The sequence below is a fragment of the Choristoneura fumiferana genome, chromosome 30 (assembly GCF_025370935.1).
Source record: "Choristoneura fumiferana chromosome 30, NRCan_CFum_1, whole genome shotgun sequence".
Lineage (NCBI taxonomy): Eukaryota > Metazoa > Arthropoda > Insecta > Lepidoptera > Tortricidae > Choristoneura > Choristoneura fumiferana.
In genome coordinates, this window is record NC_133501.1 from 3784744 (window position 1) to 3809070 (window position 24327).

General features: G+C 39.1%; 2 protein-coding genes across 6 annotated transcripts in view; one reads left to right on the forward strand and one right to left on the reverse strand.

Annotated features, from left to right (window-relative positions):
- Positions 1–24327, forward strand: part of LOC141444646 (alpha-1,6-mannosyl-glycoprotein 2-beta-N-acetylglucosaminyltransferase-like) — an 85225-nt gene that overhangs the window by 47807 nt on the left and 13091 nt on the right. For 4 of the 5 annotated variants that reach the window (XM_074110218.1, XM_074110220.1, XM_074110219.1 and 1 more), the window contains 6 exons: positions 7932–8075; positions 8716–8813; positions 9720–9865; positions 12345–12505; positions 15731–15862; positions 21915–22132. In XM_074110218.1, coding sequence (XP_073966319.1) covers positions 7932–8075; positions 8716–8813; positions 9720–9865; positions 12345–12505; positions 15731–15862; positions 21915–22132 — 899 coding nt within the window. The remainder of the gene's footprint in view (positions 1–7931; positions 8076–8715; positions 8814–9719; positions 9866–12344; positions 12506–15730; positions 15863–21914; positions 22133–24327) is intronic. The other variant, XM_074110222.1, reaches the window with a different exon arrangement.
- Positions 3183–7358, reverse strand: LOC141444421 (uncharacterized). The gene is made up of 4 exons (XM_074109971.1): positions 7316–7358; positions 5930–6025; positions 4788–4867; positions 3183–3351 (listed from the first exon to the last, which is right to left on the reverse strand). Exons 1-4 carry the CDS (start codon positions 7346–7348, stop codon positions 3183–3185), a joined length of 378 nt encoding a protein of 125 aa, XP_073966072.1. The 5' UTR covers positions 7349–7358.

Here is a 24327-nt window from a genome sequence, read left to right on the forward strand (position 1 = left end):
AGCATGCAAGCAAGCATGCAAGCACAGCACTGCAAGCCAACATGCAAGCAACATGCATGCAAGCATGCAAGCAAGCATGACGCTAGCGAACAATGGAGGCATGTTACCAGCATGCATGCAAGCAAGCTTGGAAGCAGGCATGCAAGCTTGGAAGCAGGCATGCAAGCATGCAAGCAAGCATGCAAGAAAGCATGCACGCTAGCGAACATGGAAGCATGTACCAAGCATGCATGCAAGCAAGCATGCAAGCAAGCATGCACGCTAGCGACATGGAAGCATGTAACCAATCATGCAAGCAGGCATGCAAGAATGCAAGCAAGCATGCAAGCAAGCATGCACGCTAGCGAACATGGAGGAATGTACCAAGCATGCAAGCATGCAAGCAAGCATGCGCGCTAGCGAACATGGAGGCATGTTACCAAGCATGCATGCAAGCAGCATGCAAGCTTGGAAGCGGGCATGGCAAGCATGCAAGCAAGCATGCAAGAAAGCATACACGCTAGCGAACATGGAAGCATGTAACCAAGCATGCATGCAAGCAAGCATGCAAGCAAGCATGCACGCTAGCGAACATGGAAGCATGTAACCAATCATGCACGCTAGCGAACATGGAGGCATGTTACCCAGCATGCATGCAAGCAAGCATGCAAGAAAAGCATGCACGCTAGAACATGGAAGCATGTAACCAAGCATGCAAGCAGGCATGCAAGAATGCAAGCAAGCATGCAAGCAAGCTTGGAAGCAGGCATGCAAGCTTGGAAGCAGGCATGCAAGCATGCAAGCAGCATGCAAGAAAAGCATGCACGCTAGCGAATACGGAAGCATGTAACCAAGCATGCATGCAAGCAAGCATGCAGCACGCTAGCGAACATGGAAGCATGTAACCAACATGCAAGAGCATGCAAGAATGCAAGCAAGCATGCAAGCAAGCATGCACGCTAGCGAACATGGAGGCATGTTACCAAGATGCAAGCATGCAAGCACAAGCATGCACGCTAGCGAACATGGAGGCATGTTACCAAAGCATGCATGCAAGCAAGCTTGGAAGCAGGCATGCAAGCATGCAAGCAAGCATGCAAGAAAGAATGCACGCTAGCGAACATGGAAGCATGTAACCAAGCATGCATGCAAGCAAGCATGCACGCTAGCGAACATGAAAGCATGTAACCAAGCATGCATGCAAGCAAGCATGCAAGCAAGCATGCACGCTAGCGAACATGGAAGCATGTAACCAATCATGCAAGCAGGCATGCAAGAATGCAAGCAAGCATGCAAGCAAGCATGCACGCTAGCGAACATGGAGGCATGTTACCAAGCATGCATGCAAGCAAGCATGCAAGAAAGCATGCACGCTAGCGAACATGGAAGCATGTAACCAAGCATGCAAGCAGGCATGCAAGAATGCAAGCAAGCATGCACGCTAGCGAACATGGAAGCGTGTAACCAAGCTTGCATGCTAGCAAGCATGCAAGCCAGCATGCAAGAAAGCAAGCAGCGAGTATGCAAGCAAGCAAGCAAGCATGCAAGCTGGCATGCAAGCAAGCATGCAAGAAAGCAAGCAAGCGAGTATGCAAGCAAGCAAGCAAGCATGCAAGCGAGCATGGAAGCAAGCAAGTCTACAGAAATCTAGGCTATCTAAATATAATGATGTAGAAAACTTATCTGTTATAATTAAATTCTGGTGATGATGCCGCATATGATGAAATTATTCATTTTCACTACCTAATATATCAGAACAGATTTTTGGGTACTTTAAATATATATAATATATATATTAATTTCACCAATGGTATTAATTTCACTTTGCCATTTGCGCAACACAATCCAGCGGCTTCATTTTTGTACTTCAATGCCTTACAATATGGGCAAACTGAGTTCATAGATCCAATAGCAACGCATTGGTAGGCAGGCACTGTAGTCAATTGTAACATTGTAATGGAAAGCAGCTCGATTGAAACTTACAACATTATTAGCTGCATTCAGCTCATTACGCTCTGCACTGGTTTGTGCTATCGAATCCTTTCAATTTCATTTCGCTCTTGACGTTGCTGGGCTGTCGATTACTCTGATAATTAGCTTGGTTTGTAGCATTTCGAGTTCTTCGACCCAAATTGCTTCGGTATAAATAGATTAAATCAAAACACAAAATAAATCAACCAGTCAATGTAAATTGAGGAACGTAAACAAATTTTTTTTAAATAATTTATTGAATCAGGCGTTACTTTGCGGAGGTCCATATCAATGAACTAAAATAATTTCCTTGCTCACCCGCGACCTTACGATAGCTAAGCTTATGCAAAATATGCGTGTTCATGCAGTTCATCCACCTCTACACTGTAAGAACACACACAAATCACACAAACCCATCCATCACCACCACCACACTACACTCGTAAGGTCGCGGGTGAGCAAGTAAATTATTTTAGTTCATTTAAATTTGTTTTTGTTATTATTTAGTAGGTAGTATTAAGGTACTCATGTCATAAAACTCATTTACTCGGCAATCTTCGTTCCACTTTAAACGAAAAAATGGAAGAAAACGTCCCTATTTCAGACACTATAGGTCCAAACATCTTCCAGCCAAGCAAGCAAGCATGCAAATGCAAAATAAGGGGGATTAATAAAACAAAACGCCTATATAAAATTGAGTAGCAAACATTCGCATCACTCCGCATTTTACTAAAACCCACAGGTGATGCATTAATTACCGCACTTCCATACTCGCATTTTCTTTTTCCCAGCAATTTTTCCAGTTTTTCTCTTCATAAAAACCTTCCCTAGACTTTAACGATGATATGAAAAAAAAAATAGCTGAATTGGTCTAGCCGTTCTCGAGTTTTGCGCTTAGCAACACATTTTACGATTCATTTTTATTTATATAGATAATGACCCGGATAACTCACGTCTTAAATCGGGTTTAGCTCGACATGTTTCGGGCTTCTAGCCCTTCGTCTTCGGAGCAACGCGACTCAGCGGCTGCTGCAACACGCGCACTGCGCGCCGCCGCTCTGCTCGCGCGACTACCCGACGAAACTGACACCGGCACACAACTACCCGCGTTTTCATCATCATTACAACTGTCAAATGTAGGGTACCCAACACTAACAACATCGCTCTGTAAAGGTACATGTCGAGCTAAACTCGATTTAAGACGTGAGTTATCCGGGTCATTATATTTAAGTCTAAATTGGGCTTAAAACCTTGTATTCCGGCAGTCCAACGACGTCTCCGACCCACTGGGCCACCTGTGCTTCTGCCCATTTGTACGCGTCCGGGTACTTCAGGCGGTCAACCACTGCCGCCGCGTATTCGTACAGAGTCAGGGGCGATTGCAGGCACGGGTTAAGTTTCCTGTAAAGTAAATAAATGTAATAAGAGTAGTTCCAATAGAAGTTGAAATATATTTTTTTACCCCCGACGCAAAAAGAGGGTTATAAGTTTGACTGCTATATGTGTCTGTGTGTGTGTCTGTCTGTGTCACCGTAGCTCTTAAACGGGTGAACCGATTTGAATGCGTTTTTTTTTATTTGGAAGCAGGGTTTCTAGCGATGGTTCTTAGATAGGTTCTAGATCGGTTCAGCCTTTTATGATATATTAAACTTTGAAGTGACAATGTCGGGGGTTTTCCAATTTCTAGTAGGTTAATACGTTTTCGACCCCATGACTTGGCCAATTTGGGAAAAATCCAAAACTGCGACGTTCAAAGACAGCGGTGTTGGAAGGAGAAGAGGAGCTGGTTGGGTAAATTGTGACGTTTACGGCACGTCACTGCGATTCCGTACCGTCTCCGAATTTTGAGCGGCGGTATGGTCGCTCCTTTAGACTGCACGATATTGTTGGTATTAACATTACTATCGGTAAGCACGACATCATTGACTACGAAATTGGAAGTTTTTTTTTCTTTTTTTTTTTTATTCGACTGGATAGCAAACGAGCAAGTGGGTCTCCTGATGGTAAGAGATCACCACCGCCCATAAACATCTGCAACACCAGGGGTATTGCAGATGCGGTGCCAACCTAGAGGCCTAAGATGGGATACCTCAAGTGCCAGTAATTTCACCGGCTGTCTTACTCTCCACGCCGAAACACAACAGTGCAAGCACTGCTGGTTCACGGCAGGATTAGCGAGCAAGATGGTGGTAGCAATCCGGGCGGACCTTGCACAAGGTCCTACCACGTGCTGAAGTTCTCACATTCTTAGTTAGTGGGTGGGACGGCAAAATCGAATTTCGAATTTTGCACTTCGTGGCATAGGGCCTGCGGCGCTACTACGAAACTCGAAACTCGAAGTTCGTGTCGTACGGTCCCTCTGACACTTATACTATTTATTACGAGAGCGAGAGGGACGGTACGATACGAACTTCGAGTTTCGAGTTTCGTGGTAGCCTTGCTGGTTACTTGCGATTAGATTACTGACTTCGATTCGCTTCGATACATCCGCACACAGGACAAATGTCTATCGATACGACTCGAATGGACGCGATTCATCTGTAGCCAGGGTTGCCAGGTCTTATTCCAATAATACCGAACAGTGAGCATAAAAAACAAAGCGCTTCCAACGCAATGTCTTTTTTGAATAATACCGAGGCAACATCGTTTGTCGATTGCTTAAAATCTGACAGTTGAATCGTTTATTAGGGAGAAAATTTTATCAGAAAAAAAATACCGAACCGCCCATACTTCGTTATTTTTATTACACCGAACACAGTGCTAAAATACGGAACGGTTCGGTAGAAAAGAATACCAAACACCTGGCAACACTGACTGTAGTCGGCTCCAGCACTTACTTGTTTTTGACGTACGGATCTTCTTTGGGGAAACAGGTGCATTCAGCACAAGTTGTCTTGTCTGGTGTTATGAATATTATCTGGAAACATAAATGTGGAATTTGAATTCTTCTTCTCGTGTCGATGGCTTCTCTCGTTCAAAGTATTCGCGACCAGAAATTAGCGGTGTTTATAGCCCTGTCGGTCTCGCTCAGTACAGGTGGACGGCATGCTGGGCAGGACATCAAATGCGAATGCGTTGAGAATCTGACGTTCCGTTTATCTGACATGAATCATAAAAAGGAAGACGTTAGTTTTTTTTTTTTAAAAAAGAGGGGGTTATCTATTTTTTTTTTTAAATGTTTGTTACCTCAGAACTTCGTCATTTATGAACCGATTAAAAAAAAATGCGTTCGTCTAGGAATGCTTTCAATTAGGTCCTATAAGCACCAAATTAGGAAATCGAGGGAACTCTTCAAATGTTGTAGGGACACCTATGGTAATTTTGATATATTTAGTAGTAACTCGTGCATTTGCTCTTGAAAATCATCAGTTGGTGAAGTGGCACTGATGATGAAGACCACAGTTGACCATCGGAGTTACTACTCAATAACAAGTATTTCACGGGTTGGATTTCAATTACTTTAACACAGTTTCTCAGCAATTTATGCTCCTCGTAATGCATATGGTGAAATGGAATGGGTGGTGAAGCACTCCTCAATAAAGAAAGTCTCTGCATCGGAAAAAGCAATCTTTTGTAAATGGTGACGAGCACTTGACATGAAACTATTGTATCTTAGATTATTTACACTAAAAAGGGTGAAAAAAAATTGTAAAACAAAAAAATTAACCGACTACAAAAAACCATGAAAATAATTTTCTACTAGTCTGAAGTCGGTCGGTGCCTCAGCACGAGCCAGCAGGAGAGGACCTATAGTCATCTACCTCCCTACGCACTTTATATTGGGCTTCAATCACTCCTGCTGGCTCGTGCTGAGGCACCGACCGACTTCAGAATGGTAGAAAATTATTTTCATGTGTTTTGTAGTCGGTTCAATTTTTTGTTATAAACTTTTCTTTTTTTATTATTAACGCCTTTCTCGTCGAATAAAATGTGTTTGATATAAGTAAACTTTACAGACTTTGTGAGTTACTTAACCTACCGGGCGTCCTGGTACGATGACAGAGGGTGCACGGCGTGGTATTACAATTTTTTCCGCCTTCCTCCTTCTTTTTGGCTTTACTTCAGACTTCTTTTTCTAAAAAAAATCTCCAGGGTAATAAAATATCTACTATATCCTTTTAGTTCTACTAATATTATAAATGCTAGAGAATATATTTGTGGTGGGGGGTGATGCTATAGGCGTAAACTACCAGCTGCCTACACTGAAAATGACGCACTGCTAGGATAGCCAGAGGTTAGAGAACCTGACTACGAAGCTTGAGGTCCCAGTTCGATCCCCGGCCCGGGCAGATATTTGTGTATGAATAATACGAATGTTTGTTCTCAAGTCTTGGATGTTTAATATGTATTAAGAACACTGTAATTTGTTTTTTTTTTATACTAACTCTTCAGGGCGCCCAAGATACAGGCACTGCCTAGTTTGGGGCCCGCTGTCACTGTATTTTATGTTACACTGTTTCTGCATCAATAAAAACTTTTCATTTTATCTATATAAGTATGTTTATCCGTTGCCTAGTATCCATAGTAGGTACAAGCTTTGCTTAGTTTGGGACTAGGTCAATTGGTGTCAAAAATGACCCATGCTTATTTATTTATTACTAGCTTTTGCCTGCGGCTTCGTCCGCGTAGAATTCGGTCACCGCGCGCTGTTCACTCAGGGACTGTGTTCCGGGATGAAAGGGCTAAGGCCATGTCACTCTCTGGCCCATAAATGAACTCTATGCCAAAAATCACGTCGATCCGTAACTCCGTTTCGACAAACACACACTTTCGCATTTATAATATACTGAACGGCAAAAAATCTGGCCCTCAAATGTATGCAGAACCGGTAATTTTGTATTTTTTTTTTATTTGACTGGATGGCAAACGAGCAAATGGGTCTCCTGATGGTAAGAGATCACCACCGCCCATAAACATCTGCAACACCAGGGGTATTGCAGACGCGTTGCCAACCTAGAGGCCTAAGATGGGATACCTCACGTGCCAGTAATTTCACCGGCTGTCTTACTCTCCACGCCGAAACACAACAGTGCAAGCACTGCTGCTTCACGGCAGGATTAGCGAGCAAGATGGTGGTAGCAATCCGGGCGGACCTTGCACAAGGTCCTACCACCTGCAAAAGTATTGTATGAAGGGTGGGCCAAATTTTTTCCCGCTGAGTATATAAGTTATGGATGGATTATTATTTATAACTATGGTTTGCGTATACGAAGCTGGGTGTTAAGTTTAGTTAAAGAAAGATAACGTTTCAACGTTTGAGAATTTCATGGGAATTTAATGATCCCCGGAAATTCAATTTAACTGGTGCCTAATCGTTAGTGCGAGCGAAGCCTGGAGTAATAACTAGTATTTGAATGTAGCCAACCGCCACGGGATGCTCGTCTTCGTCTTCTTGCATTATGTTAATAAAAACTTTTATAAAATCAACTAAAATACATCTAAACGCTTCGTATTGTTTTGCTTTATCAGGATTTTGACGTGTGACAGTGAGTTTTTTTTTCTTTTAATGTCAATTTTGATTGTGACTTTTTGTCAATGCCTTTGACCACTTTTTTTTAATAATTTATTGGAATCAGGCGTTACTTTGTGGAGGTCTATTTTAATCAACTAAAAACAATTACTTTGCTCACCCGCGACCTAACGTATGATAGCTATATTTATGCAGCAAATGTGCAGTCATACAGCTCCTCCGCCTCAACTCTTTAAGACACGCCAAGTGACACGCCTGCTCATTTGCCTGAATTATATAAAAAAAAAAACAAGAAAAACGTCATGAATCATGAAATGTAAGGCTACGTAGGTACCTACGCACTATGCGACTAAACGCGCGGTTTAAACGCACCGTCTCTTTCTCAAGCGATACTCTAAAGAGGGTCGGCGCGATAAAACCGCGCGGTTAGCCGCATAGTGCGTACTTAGCCTAACGATATGCGAACGACGAAAAAATTTGGCGAGTGCGATAATTTTTTTTTTTTTTTCAGGTACACACGCGCCTGACCTATCTGCGACACCTAATAGTGTCCTTGGCGCAGGCGCGGGACATAGAAAGGACACTGCTCGTGTTCTCGCATGATTACTATGATGAAGAGATCAATAATCTTGTGAAGACAATTGACTTTACTAAGGTCCGTAATTTTTTATCAAAATAAATTGAATAATTGATTTTTCATTCGCGATTGTTCAATCATTAACCAATCGGTCAATAATTAAAATAATCATGATCAGCGCCGGCGGTGTGCCGTGAAAATTTGATGAACGAAAAGTGTGCCGTTAAAACTAAAAGGTTGAACTACTGGGTTGCCAGGTATAAACTTAAACTGTTATGTTATGTCGATGCCAGTTACTTTCACTTGATTAGATAAAAGAACAAATTGTATATCAACATACTCTTTGATATCAACGTAAGCGTTGTTTTATTGTGAACACGTCGATATAGGGTTGACTGCATTTAATTTAAAATTATTTAAAAAAAATATCCTGTCCAGGATTTTTTTAGCAAAACCAGTTCTAATATATTTTCTAATATACTTAATTTATTATAAAATACATTTCATATTATTATCAGACCGGTGCAGATCTTTTCTAGTTCGGATCTTCTACTATCTGGAAACACTGCTGATGGGGTGAATTATTGTATTGTATCAGTGGAAACCTGTGTGCAGCAGTAGGTCGTATAATAACCCGGACAGTCAAGAGGCATGTTTAAAATTCTTATGCCAGTAAAGTAGCTTTGATTTTGTTAGAGCCAAATGTTTTTTGTTGCAGGTAATGCAAATCTTCTATCCCTACTCTATCCAGACGCACCCAAATGAGTTTCCCGGCGTAGATCCCAAAGATTGCCCTCGGGACGCAAAATTCGAACAGTACGTATCACTGGCTTTCTCACCGTTGTTGAAATGCTAATGGGTAAATAAAATACACTTTCGGTGTGATCAAAATCCAAATAAAATCGAAAATCGATGTGACCAATTTCTTTATACACCCGCTCTATTGTGTTGTCTTTTTTTCGGTTGAGTTGAGTTCTAAATGGCGTTACTTTGTGGAGGTCCATATCAATGAACTAAAACAATAACTTAAATCTTAAAACTAACTTGACTTAACTTGAGTCTAACATCTGGTCTGGTAGCATTGTGTACGATTGTGTTGCTCTGAAGTTGAGCTCTGGTTGAGTTCGAAACGCGTCAGTGTAATGTGGTGGTGATTATAGATGGGTTTGTGTTTGGGAGCAACTATCTGCATGAACACGCATATCTTGCATTAATATAGCTATCATAAGGTCGCCGGTGAGCAAATTTATTGTTTTAGCTCATTGACTAGATTCTAACTTTTATTTACTTGATTTTAATTTTAAAATTTTATATGAGGTGCTCTATAGGAGATGGCGGCGTGCAGTCGGGAAAATTTGACGTAGACGAGCGGAGCAGAGAGGAGACGTGAAGGGATCAACCAATCATATTACATCTCGCCTCCGAGATGTGGATTTCAAGTGGATTTCAACTAATATGATTGGTCGATCCTGCACATCTCCTCTCCGCTCCGCTCGTCTCCGCCTCAGTGGAGCCGCAGCTTAACCGGCTATGTTTTACAAATCACGTGCGTTTTTGTACATACATACACGTGCGTGAATTTATGAGTTTATATATGGTAAAACGCGGGTTAAAGTAATAAAAATCGGTTTCACTGTGGTTTAAATTAATTTACTGTTGAATCAATAATGTGATTACAAACTTACAGCATCAAATCGAATATGGCATGTTGTTAAATTGCAGAGCTATAAAACTGAAATGCAACAACGCGTTGCACCCGGACTCGCACGGGCACTACAGAGAGGCGAAGTACACGCAAACCAAGCATCATTGGTGGTGGAAAGCGAATAGGATATTCAACCAGCTCCAGTGTACCACTACGCATACAGGTATTCAATAATTTGATTATTTCTCGAACTGCAAAATAATTTATTTATTAGGGTTCCGTAGCAAAAATAGCAAAAACGGAACGCTTATGATTTCGTCCATCCGTATGTCACAGGCATTGTACTGAAAAACTACATGATGTATAAGTATATTGATGAAATTTGGATTTTAAGGGGCTGTTTCACCATCCATTGATTAGCGTTTAACCGACGGTTAAATAAGATGCCGTCTCCGTCTATTCGAACAAAACAAATAGAGACGGCATCACACCTAACCGCCAGTTAACACTAATCAATGGATGGTGAAACAGCCCCTAAGTGTTTGGGTGTTAAATGACTAAAATAAATGTTTTTAGGGAAAGGGGGGGGGTGCACTCGAAAAAAATTACTGACTGTGTACTATCATCCAACCTATAAATACGTACCTATCCCATGAAAATGGGTCAAATTTGACTTGCCAGATTTCAACTAAACAAACATACAACCGTGGTGGCCGAGTGGTTTGACCTATGGCCTCTCAAGCAGAGTATCGTGCGTTCAAACCCCGGCTCGCACCACTGAGTTTTTCGAAATTCATGTGCGGAATTACATTTGAAATTTACCACGAGCTTTGCGGTTAAGGAAAACGTGAGGAAACCTGCACAAGCCTGCGATGCAATTCAATGGTGTGTGTGAAGTTCCCAATCCGCACTGGGCCCGCGTGGGAACTACTGCCCAAGCCCTCTCATTCTGAGGGGAGGCCTGTGCCCTGCAGTGGGACGTATATAGGCTGGGACAATGATGATGATGAAACATACATTGAAAGTTAAATAAATACTTGTAACAATCAATCTCATCTCATCTCACTAATATTATAAATGCGAAAGTTTGTAATAGTTATTTATGTGGCTGGTGCATAATGAGAGGCATTAAAGTACGAGTGTGGTTTTATGAAACGAGCCTTAGGCGAGTTTCATAATAAGATCACACGAGTGTTTTAACGCCTAATTATGTATAGCCGCATACAATACTTTATCTACATGCATATCATAAGTTTTCTATAATATGTTCAGATATGCCTGTATTTTGGCTTTGACTTTGACTTTGACTTTGACTTGACTTGACTTGAATAATAATTATTATCTACATGCATGTCATAAGTTATCTACAATATGTACAGATATGCATTGTTAAAAAAAGTATTACCGATACTTTAACGTAAACATTAAGATGCACTGTACTTTAATGTGAACATTAAGATGCACCCGCAGATACCAGGTTTCTTAATAAAGGCCATTTGATAGTCGTTTCTGAACATATAATAGTTATGATATGCATGTAGATAAAGCTGTTTATTTGTTTGTTACTTCATCACGTCGAAACCGCTGAACTGATTTAGATGAAATCCAGTATACGGATAGTTTGCCTTACATATGCTAGTTTTTATTCCGGAAAATTGCATAGTACCCGCGGGATAGTGAAAACTGAATTCCACGCGGGCGGAGTCGCGGGTAACGGGTAGTGAGCTATAAATAATTAGCTTTGAATGATTTCAAAGATTGTTATTGAACATAATAATAGCTACGTCTATGCAACAAATGTGTGATAATGCAGCTCCTCCACCTCCGCACTGTAACACTGAAATGTGTCAGTGTTTGGTGGTGGTGATAGTTGGGTTTGTGCGATTTGTGTCTTCTTACAGCGTTGAGGCGGAGGAGCTGCATGAACACACATTTGTTGCATAGACGTAGCTATCGTAAGGTCGCGGGTGAGCAAAGTAATTATTTATAGCAAGGCTCGGATACTGGTTAAATTTCCAAACCGTTATCATGTACTTGGCGCAAAACCTTTTCATTTTGGTTTCGATCGCGAAACCGTTATTTTTAAACCGGTATTTAAGGGCACATTTCCATAAGTTCTTGTCATATAAACCGGTTTAGAACAATAAAAACCGGTTTATTCCGGCGCAGGATAAACGGCGCCGCCCGCCGCCGGCCGGCCAGCTGTCACTCGTCGAATAAACCGGTTTATTTAGGTTATAGTTAAGTTCTTAAAAACGGTCGCGTTCTTATGAAAGTTCGGAGTTAAACCGAAATAAACCGGTATTTACCGCTATTTTATAAACCGGTTCCGAGCCTTGATTCTCATTGATATGAAATGAACCTCTGCGTGTGTATTTGTTGTATAAGTTTTCTGACATAACGTTTCATTTACGAACATAAAGCGGCAATTACACTAAATCGTTCACCTAATGCGGTCGCCGAATTTGTTACAAACTACTTCGGCGATGACTGTCGCCTTTACATTAGCCTGTCCGTCTACTGCGGCGGCCATATTAAGGCTGTGGCAGCTGGCGCTCGCCGAATGCGGCCGACTACCGTGTTCTTTACACTTTGGCGGCGAACGACTCAGTGTAATTGCCGCTTAATATTTACGAACATGAATGTTAACATCTGCAAAGTAACGCCTGATTCTTCAATTTGTAAAATCCTCTTCCTTGCAGGCATGGTGGTCTTCCTCGAAGAAGACCACTACGTGGCCGAGGATTTTCTCCATGTCCTCAACCTGATGCGGGCCACAGCTGACAAGAGCTGCCCTCAGTGTGAGATATTATGCCTCGGGACGTATCTCAAGACTTATCAGTACCACGCCACCGGGGACAAGGTTTGTTGATTGTGTATGCGAAGATATCCATTAACCTAATAGTAAGCATTTGCCGAAATTATGCGACCGAATTTCGGCGTGTTTACACTTGTAACACTGTTTCAGTTACTAGCAATACGGTAGGTATTTGTATTTTTTATTTATTTCATAGATTAAAAGCTGACAATGCTTGTTACCGAACAGATTTTTTTTAAAGATAGCTTTACATATAGAACAGAGTTAGAAAGGTTTGAAATTCAAGATTAGACAAAGAAAAACATACTTGCATCATGTGACGTCAATACCTGCTGCATAGAGAAAAGCGTTTTACAAAGAGACAGATATATAGAGATTAATATAAATCAAATTTTTAAAAATTACTATTCCAATTTCCAATCGAATTATTTTTTCTGTTCGCTAAACAAGATAAGAGTATGGTAAATTCAGGAGTTGACATATTATAACGTAATTGCTGAAATCACATCACGTTTGGTGTATAACCGAACTTCGGTCGGTTAACCGAAGTTACTCAGGTGGCGCCAAAACGTGATTATTTAGAAAAATGTGTTGCTAGTAATTGACGTAGCATTGCAGGCGTAATTACAACGAATATCTGTCGCGTAATTTTTACGCTTATGATGTGTTAAATCACATGACTACAACAGAACGTAAAATCTAACGCGGAACTTACAAAAGTAGTTTTTTTTTTTAGTTATCTCGAGAATAACAGATGACAGCCAAAATTAGCACCATTCGTGAAAGAAGGATACAGTCTTTATTTCTCACATCTTTTTTTCATCGTATGATGCCACTTTTAGCTGTATTTTTGTCTAAAATAAAAAAAAAATGTTTAAATAGACGTTTAAAAATATTTTATTTTGTTCCAAATATGAACTAGAAACAATGTGATTGTGCTTTTTGTGTTAATTTCGACACGAGCTTTAATATGAGCTTTTTACAGCACAAGAGCTTTTGATGTCTGTCGAGATGCACAGTAATTTTAATCGGGCAACACAAATGATTAATCGGTCACGATTAATTTGTCACCATTTGCTGTCACGAGTGACCAATTGATTATTATTGATTAAGTTGATAATTAATAGCTATGTCAACTAGGATTATGAACAATTATGATTGATAAGCAGTGGCGGCGAGGGATCTAAATTTGGCGTCGTATATGACGCAAGACATATTAGATTGCGGGTTTTTTAAATTAGCAAAAAAGGTCGATTCAAGGCGCGAGGCCTTCGGTGGTTGCAGACTTCTAAAGCCCTCACTCGTGATCAGTCACGATTGTTTTGTCAATAATTAATCGGTCACTCATGATCAAATGTAGAAAAATGACCGTCAATACGCTCGTGAAATCATAAGGCACTTGTCCCACCGCCGACGATAAGCGAGAAGCGAGCAGAGCGAGTAACTAGAAACGAGTGGGCGAGCAGTGTAAAGCGAGTGTTCGAGCACGAGCCGGGCGGCCGCCAAGCTAACAGCGCTGAGCGAGTATCGCTGAGCTAGTTTTATAGCTCTTGTCGCTGCGACAAAAGATGTAAGAGCGAGTTCTCGCCGGCAGTGTGAACCGCCAGCGATCAACTATTAATATATATGTCTCTTTTACTCACACAGGATCTTAAATCTTTTGTTCGTTTCTTGAGCGAGAAAATAGTCGATAGCCAATCGTTTTCTCGCCGGCGGTGAGACAACTGCCTAAAGATGTCAGTTTAGTTTATGACTCCAAAAATTTCATTCACAGTCTATAGATGTCGTTAGAGCTTATGTAACATCGCAAGGTAGGCTTTCCGTTACTATACGAAAATAGGTTAAGTTTTTGACGGTCGTTTTTCCGAGCATTGCTCACGATTAAACCGTCAGTTCCAATTGACTCATTAATCGAAATCTGATTATAAATGACTTAAGGATTAATGATTAACAAAACCTAAAGCATGACGTTGCACTGAAAAATTTAATTACTAAAAGCATTCAGAGTTACGTAACAAAACTAAATAAAAACTAATCTCTTCTTCATGGAACTTTGAAGCTTTGAAGACTTAGCAGACTGTTAATTTTAACTAATAAAAAATCCACCTAATTTTGATTTTTTTGAAATTTAAATTTTACGAAAAAAACGTACTAACCGCGGTAATTAGTCTGAATTTAAATTACAATACGGTATTTTACTAATTTATATATATATTATAAATTAAAACTTCTTAATGCCTGTTGTCGAATAGATAACCAATTTTTAAGCTACCTTTACAAATAACAAAGTTATAAAGGTGTGAAATTCAAGATTAGACAGAGAAAGACATACTTGCATGTGACGCACACGCAAGTAGCGCCATAGTTGCTGCATAGAGAAAAGCGTTTGAGAAAGAGACAGGTATATAGATTTTTCAAAAAATCACTATAAATCCAATTTTCAGCCGATTTAAGTTTTCTCCTCGCTAAACACTAAGTCTATCTATATTTTCATAATAATATATAAAACATGGCAAATTCAGGAGTTGCTAAATACCGTATCGGGCCGTTCTAAACTGATATAGCTATTAGCTATTAAAAAGAGACAAAATATGTATGTAAACGAGCCTACTCGTTTTTCAAAAGACCAGCAACGCATCTGTAACTCAGCTTCCGTTATGGTTGTCCATGGGCGGCGGTGATTGCTTTCAATCAGGTAACCCGCCTGCTCGTTTTTAGGGAACATAATATAAAAATGTATTTAGGGGTCATTCAAAAGGAAGGGGGATGGGGGGTTTTTACTTTGCTTATTTTTGATGACATGGGGGCTGGGGGGGGGGTCTAGATGGTGCTTACGTCAGCAATATTTATTTACTATTTCTTGTTTTTTTTTGCAATAATAATAAAGAAACCTGAATAGATTTAAAATATATACCAATGTTTACGTAAGCATAGAGGGGAGGGGGGTAGGGTTTTGCTGACTTTCGCTGACGAGGGGGAGGAGAGGGTTAAAAATTATTAAAATTCTGCTTACGTAATACTTGGACGACCCCTTACTGGATACAAAGTAGAGTTAGGCTTGAATGTCAATCAAAGTAGGTAAAAAGGTTTTTTTTTTTAATTTACTCGTGAGCTCGTAACTATTATAGTCTACTACTACACTACGACACTACTACATTAGTCCTTTAATACTATAATAGTCTTCTGCAAGGTCAAAACCCCGACACAGGTCGGTTTAGATAGAACTCTCAAGCACTCAATAAATCCAACTTTCCCTAACGCGCACGACAGAGAAAGAAGCAGCTGACTCTCTCCTACATACAACAAGTGCGGGCAGCGAACGAGGAGCGAAGGAGACGCAAGATGGACACCAGCAGTTGGAACTACCAAGTGTATCCCAATCTGTATGGGTACACGCAAAAGGTTGATAATAGTTTTAGGTCGATTTAAGTTTTGAGCAAAAAAAAAACTTCCAGTTGCCTCATCGACTTGAAATTTGGTATACAGTATGTAAAGTATCTGAAATATTGTTGATAGAAAATTTTTGCTGAAAGAGACTTCATTTTGATTTGGGGTAGGGTAGGGTAGACTGATTAATTTTCGGGTGGAGAGTGCAGTCGACACGCGAGAATGAGGGTAGGTCGAGCATTTTCAGTAACATTAACATCTACCCGCAAATTCTTATTCTACCCAGGCATGCGCCTGCGTCGAAATATAGGAAGCTCATTAAGGGTAAATATATCAAGTGCAAATAACCGTCATTTAGTATAAACTGTGACAGAAGCATTATGGTGAATATTTAGATGTTTTACGATTGCAAACCTGTTTCAAAACATTTTTTTTTTGCTCAAAACAATATTTTGTAAATAAAGTACACACGTAAATCTAGTAAGCATTTTGCCTCTAGCTTAGCATCATTTAGCATTTGTTATATTTTATGCTTGCGGAAGAATTATATAATGTATGACATACATTTATGTAATTGTTTTAGGACTCATTTTACTATGAGCATTTATGTCAAAATGTTCAAAAATGGTAGCCATCTGTCTGTCGCTACCCGTTCGTTTTGTCACAGGTTTGATCTTGTGAACTTCAAAAAGCAGACTTTTTTATTTGTTCCATACTATAACATCAAATAATAATCCATGTAAGAAACGAGTTTTTTCGGTGATTTTTTTGCTCGTTTCAATTTGCCGGATGTATAAAATCCTTTGCGACTCGCACTTGGCCAATTTTACTTCGAGCATTTCGAGATAAATGCCCATCAGGGTTCATATTTAAACAAGGTATTTATTTTAGCTAGCTAAATAGTTAGTGCTTCTCTAGTTTTATATCAATTTAGCGTTGGAGCATTATCATACTTAATAATGTACTATTTCGTCACAACTGTAAAAAGCTAAACGCTTTGGTAATGGTGTAAACTTAACAATGGTGGATGAAACAAAATCTATTAATGTCTTAAATATCGGTGCGTATCTATTCTCATAATTTTCGCAAGTCATAATGTAATGTTTGTCATGATTTTTATTATTAATTATTATTTCCTGTCTAAACCATGTTTTTTTATTATTATAAAATGGTTATCTTGTAGAACTATACGTTAGGTTAGGTATGTTTTATAACAATTCTGAACAATTAATGGATTTGAGGAGAAAAGTTATGAAAAACAATACATTATGACAAACATTACATTATGAATTGCGACAATTATGAGAGTCGATATAGACCCCTGAAAAATATATAGGAGTTTCTCATAAAGCACTTTTTCCGGGAGTTACCTTAAGCCTATCTTTGCACTATTTTGTGCCACTTTTACATATTATGCCAAAACATCGGTGACACAAATGCGAAATGAGCACAAGCTATATCTTTATCTTTTTTTTTATTGATTTATCTAATATTTTTTTCATAATCTAACCAGCGGGTTAATTAGTTATATTTTTAAGAATGTAGCCTCTTGTACAGAAAAATATAAATACGGGTATGAATATTTTCCACTCACTATTTCGAATGATGACCACCAATGCTATTTTCAAGAAAGACCTCATTTAGATTTGCATGCTATCTGATCATAGTAAAATTTATTATGTAGAATTAAATGCTCATTCAAAAATGTACTTTTAGGGCTGTTGCTCGTAGAGATTGTGACGGCCGCCCTTTTGGATTATGTTAATATGTAAATGAGTTTTAACTGTATGTATTTTAATTAAGACTGCTTTAATTTAGTCCACATTACAGTGCTTTCATTCTAGCATGGTGCGGGTGACACTTGATGCACCGTTTCGTTTTACTCAAAAAAGTTGCTGCGGTCTGAATGATATTTAGCAGCATATGGAAGTATATTTCAGTTGTAGCCTGAATATGACTGGCGTAAAATATTTGAACATAAAGAACTATGTTCATTATCATCATCATCATCCCAGCCTATATACGTCCCACTGCTGGGCACAGGCCTCCTCTCAGAGCAAGAGGGCTTGGGCCATAGTTCCCACGCGGGCCCAGTGCGGATTGGGAACTTCACACGCACCATTGAATTGCTTCGCAGGTTTGTCCAGGTTTCCTTACGATGTTTTCCTTCACCGCAAAGCTCGTGGTAAATTTCAAATGTAATTCCGCACATGAATTTCGAAAAACTCAGAGGTGCGAGCCGGGGTTTGAACCCACGACCCTCTGTTTGAGAGGTGATAGGTCAAACCACTAGGCCACCACGGCTTACCTAAGAACTATGTTATACGAAATAAATTTAACCATCAGATTTTCATAATCAATAAAATAAAATTCAAAGCGCAATTAAGTGAAGAAACGTAATATGCATGTAACGTAACACCAGAGACTCGATTAACGTTTAGTATTAACGTTTAGTGATGGGACCTAATGGATCTTGAGTTATATCGGTACTTATTAATTGGTAAGCAACGAACATTCTTGCGAACTCCGTTTAGCCTTACTTAAGTGGCAAATAATATTCCAACCTAGAATTTTACTGCCGGTTGGGCGACCCAGGTACCGCTGGGAGGACAGTGTCCAGGCGGATCTGCGACGTCTTCAAGTCGACGACTGGCAAGAGGCTGCGCACGATCGGGACAGATGGCGTGCTCTCGTTTGGGAGGCCAAGACCCTCTTTGGGTCCCTGAGCCAAATTAGTTAGTTAGTTAGTTAGAATTTTACTAATATTCTCATAAAAATTAGCGTAATAATCGGATCAATGATGACATTAGTAACGATTAAGATTTTAAATTATTAGTTTTAAGTTTGCCCCATTTGTTGTTGGAATGTGCTCGGAACTCAGACTTGAGGAGAAGGGTTCTTGGGGGTTTGGGCCCCATGCACAATGGCCAGGTCAATTGTTGGCTCTTCAGAGTCAACATCTGGCAAAGCCATTTGCATTTACCAATTTTTTTATATGTCCCTTGCGCAGGGAAAACCCATGAGGCTGAGATGATCACCTGGAGTGTTCAAAGCCTCAACAAAAAGAAGAAAAAAAAGTTTTCGACACTTTAACTCTAGTCTGTCATATTGACAGCTGTCACCCGCACCATGCTAGAATGAAAGCACTGTAATCCACATTAGAGACCAAAAACTACACAGTCCGTCTATTTTATACATGGCGCTTGGTGTCAAAAATTCATAAATCAAAATAGTCTGGCTCGAGAACGCATTGGGCAATTTAGCAGTGTATGCCATCGCTCTCAATCAATTGGCGAACACGCGTCACGTATTGGCAAAAACCCGGGTTCGATCCCAGGCCTCAGCATTTATTTTTTTATTTTTCTGTGTGTTCTAATCTACCTGGAAAAACAACATGGTTGGGTGAGCACAAAAAGTTGCGACTTTTTTCTCTTGCAAACCTTGGATTTTGTCGAAGTATCACCTAACTTTCTTCTGATACTTATTAAAAAGAAACTTTGTAACTTTGTGACTCTTTAAATGTTACTTTGGTATGGTTTTGTGCACCCTTTACTTGCCGGGTTGTGTATTAGTAAGCTCTTAAAATTAAACATTATTATAAAATGAGGAACAAGTCAGTAAAGGGAGGTTAAAGTAACGTATTTCTGTAACTTAACCATGAGATTCATTTAATTAATTAACTAAAATTCAGACTTTCTTAACTTTCTGACAAAATTGTAATTGCCAACAATGTAGGTACAACAGTAAAGTAATTTGACAAGTAAATATTAATGACAGCCGAAGCCGACAGACAATTTGATTATTACGTGTCAATTTACTTTGCTGTACATTGCTGGCAATTATAATTTTGTTAGAAAGTTAACAGTCTGAATTTTAGTTTATTAATTAAATTAATGTCATGGTTAAGTTATACAGAAATACGTTACTTTAACCGCCCTTTAAAAAAGCCTGGCTGCCGATAACACACTGTATAAAAGTCGGACCAGAGGGTTATAAAATACCGAAACCGACCGAGACCGAGTAGATAATAAAAAGGTGAAAAAATAATAATAAAAAAGTGGGAAAAGTAAGTAGTAATCAGAGTGAGATAAAATTGAGTTACCCTTAGGATCGGGGATTACTATTTTTTTTTGCGGTTGAGAACAAACAGAAGAGAAATTTACAAAAAAAAAATTTTGCATATCGTCACTACTTTGAAAAAATCTCGTATCTAAAATCAATATGTCAACAAAATTGAACCTTGACGTAATGTTCATAAGGTCCACACAGAAAAATTATCTACTTTGAGATACGACTTTTTTTAAAGTAGTGACGATATCTCGATAAGAATAAAATTATAACTTGATTTTAGCTAGAGCTACTGGGGACTTTAATTTCGTTTCCTACTTACCTATAGTTAGTAGTAAAAATGCTCATTTTAACATGCCCATACCAAAATGCTCGCTCTACTTTTTGTATTTTGGTAAAGAGCACTTGTGACTGGAGTTGCCTTTAGGTTACCTTTTCTCACTTTTCGTGAGGGGCGAGGTGTACCGGCTATTCCTACGAACTGGGAAAAAAATGCCACTAGTTCGCAGTGCGAAAAAAGGTGCTGACAATTTTCTAATTTATAGCGCAGTCGAGTGAAGGTCAAAAATGAATTCATACTTATTATATTATAAAACTGAAGAATACACAGTGACAACGCACTAAATTGTAAAGGTATCATTGACCTCGACTTTATAACACACTGATTGTGCGTATGTGTCCGTGTGTGTTTGTGTTTTATAAAACACGTCTAAAACCGTGCCATCATCTTCTATTTTCTTAAATCTCATAGGGTTATTATTCGAGCGTTTATTTCGTTTGATTTACGTGGGCACATTTTTGTTGACATGGTAGGAGATTCTGTCAGTTTCCAGGTTATCTTGTAGAAGTACAGGACCATTTAAATTGTGACCACGAAAATTGAGGCGGTTGTAACGCTGGAATATTACCCACATAGGGTGTAGTACACTGTAGTCATGGTTTGTCATATTTACTGGCGGGTCTATATCGGATGGCATACAATTATTAATCCTATCGTTGTGTCGCATAACGTCTTTTGTCCTAATAACGTATGGCATACACTTTGTTCCGCATATTTTTGATTGTCCGAAATTGTTGCTCCTATTATCGTTTGTCCTAAATATTATTTGTCCTATCGTTTGATGTGGCTAAGATTTAACTGTCGAATGATTGATGTGCATAATTGTAATTGTTATATTATAGTAGGGATCGTTTAGGGATGACAAAAAAAATAACCTCGAAGGCTACGGCGGGAGCTTTGCTACGCTTCTCTCCCGCCTTAGCCTTCTAACCTAACCTATCCGAGTCGGGGTGCCCCGGAAGGTCTTGCTCGCTCGCTTCGCTGGCTCGCTTCAACATATGGATTTTAAGAGGTTTTATGTTAGGAATATTATGCTTTAGGTAATTAGATTTTAGAGTTATTAATATTAGGACAAACTTGCTTTAGGACTTTAAATGAGTATGCGCAAAAATTATTAGGACAAACGAGTAGTATGCCATTCAACAGTATGCCAAACATTCTCGGCCAAACATTTTTAGGACAAAAAACGTTATGCGATACGACAGGCACCCATTTACTGGCATCTCCTGTCATAAATACTTCATGTATTTTAGAATGTATGTATAAAGCATTGTATATACGCAGTAGAATATAACTGTTGCCATTTTTTGCATGTTTTGCTAATTATTTTGACTGACTTTTCAGATGTATTTAAAAGTATTAATGAATCTAATTGCATTTTGAAGTAATCCCAAAAAAAAAATGATTTATTTTAGCATGCGAATGGATTCTTGTTTTTTTTCGGAATTTTAAACCTTTTCTTACTAAACGCCTTGCTGGATTTTTAAGCAGATTTAAAAATAGGCTATATAGGTATTATGACCATCAATTTTTTTATAATATAATGCCCCGTTCACACTAAAGATCGCCAATTTTAGTCTCATTCAACACTCGTGTCCAGCAGCAGTGTGGTGAATCCCTAAGGAAGAAAGTAGTTCCTAATTCTATTTTTAATTCTAGGTGGAAATAACACCATGGCATTCGAGCATACACAACATGGGCATGGTGTTCAATAGGACGCTATGGAATAACATAATGTCCTTACAAGACCAGTTCTGCGCTTACGACGATTACAATTGGGACTACTCTCTCCTTCATCTCGCTCAGAATAGACAGGGACGGGAGAAGATGAAGGTGATGCTGTGCAAGGGGCCAAGGGTGTTTCATATTGGGGAATGGTGAGTGTCTAATCCTATCCCACTAATCCTACTAATATTATAAATGTGAAAATTTGTGAGTGAGTGAGTGAGTGAGTATGTTTGTTACTTCTTCACGCTGAAACGGCTGGACGGATTTAGATGAAATTTGGCAAAAAGTTAGTTAATAACCTGGATTAAAACATAGGATACTTTTTATCCCGATATTCCCATGGGATAGGGATAAAATCTCTAAATAACAACCGCTGGGCTTAGAGTCATGAAATTTGGTATGTAGGTAGCTGAATGTCTGGAATAACACATAGGCTACTTTTTATCCCGATGTTCACACGGGATAGGGATAAAATCTCGAAACAACAACCGCTGGGCTTAGAGTCATGAAATTTGCCATGATTGTTTTTAATGTAACGTCAATGTAAACCACGATTTAACTTTCGGGAATTCCCACGGGAACTTTTAAAAAATCCTTAAATTTCAATTCAGCTGCTGGGTTCAATGATTTACGTGTGCGAAGCAGCGGGTAAACACTAGTATTATAAATGTGAAAGTTTGTCAAGATATTTGGATGTTTGTTCCTCAATCACGCAATAACGGCTGAACGGATTTACATGAAACTTGGCGTACAGATAGACAAAGATCTGCATTGAGACATAGGATACTTGATATCCCGGTGATGCGTTCCCGTGAGATAATATTTTAAGTTTAATAATAATAATAATTTATTTCCAAAAATCATACACATCAGCAACGTAGATAGATAGATAGATAGATAGATAGATAAAAAACTTTATTTCCACAACACATACACGGCTTAGTAAATAACAAACAATTGTAAAGCAACATACAAATTAACATGATGATTAATGACTTAATAACTAACATGCAACAGTTCCGAAAGTTAAATAAACATTGATTAATTTATCAAATTAAGAGAGCCATGTGATGATGTGGAGAATAGGCGCTGACTCAGCATGTACTGCGGCTATGGGTGGCCACAGAGCTGATATTCTGTCAGAAACCTGAGATAGTGCCAACGTGCTTGAAGTTTAATTTTGCCACATGCCAAACATTCAAATTTAAAAGAAAATTTTTCGAAAAAGAACACTACTTAGATATTGGGAGAAGAATGAATAGAGAAGAATTGATAGAAAAGAATCTATGCGGAATGTCAAACCAAAAATTAAAATAGTGATAAACTCACACACATTACTTTATTTATGAGCGAGGAAGGTTCAGGACGTTTGTATTTGACGCGTTAGCAGATGATTTTTATATTTGATGCGAAAAGTTGGTCTTGATTTAATATTTCTTATGGGTGGAGGTATATTGTTCCAGCATTTTGTTGCTTGGTACCTGAAACTTCCCCGGAACGCACATGTTTTATGCGGATAGACGCTCAACACCAAGGCTCGCGAAGCTCTAGCTCTATGATTGGAGGGCGACCATTTTAACTTTGAATATAAGTAACTGGGAGTTTTAAATTTTAAACAGTCAAACAACAAACAAGACAGCAACAGATTATAACGATTAGACATTTTCAAAATTTTAGCATTATTGAAGTACGGAGTAACATGAGTACGATGCGGTATCTTGAAACAAAACCTAGCGCAGGCGTTTTGTACTCTTTGAATTAGTCGTCGCGAACGCTCCAGAAGACAAGGCCAATACACGGTGAGACAGTAATCTAATTTAGATAGAATGAGAGCCTCACACAATCGGATTCTCAGTTCTACGCTTAGAAAATCACGGACATTATATAGCACTATAACGTACAAAGTAATATCTGGCAGACCCCAAACTAGGCAGAGCCTGTATCTTGGGGCCTTGAAGTGCACTATACTATAAACGATTATCATATCTGCAATACCTAGTAGACGCCAAGTGGAACTTGAAGTAATATGAAAAAAAAATGAAGGTAAACACCAATACAATTTAACAAAACTAAAGCTATTAAACAATAATAGAGGGCACTGTCCAAGAACGGTGACGTACCTCGGCTCTCAAGATGGCGCGTGGCGTGTTAACTTCGTCTGCAAATCAATAGATGGCGTGCGAGCGAACGTTGTCCTTTCGAATTGTTACCGTAACCTTTTTTCAAGCCAAACTCTAACAGCCTTATTCATAAAAAAACCTTAATTGAGGTTTGATCGGTCTGTTACTTAGCAGACTGATTAAGCTTAATAGACGGTTGTCAAGAAGTATGATTCATAAACACT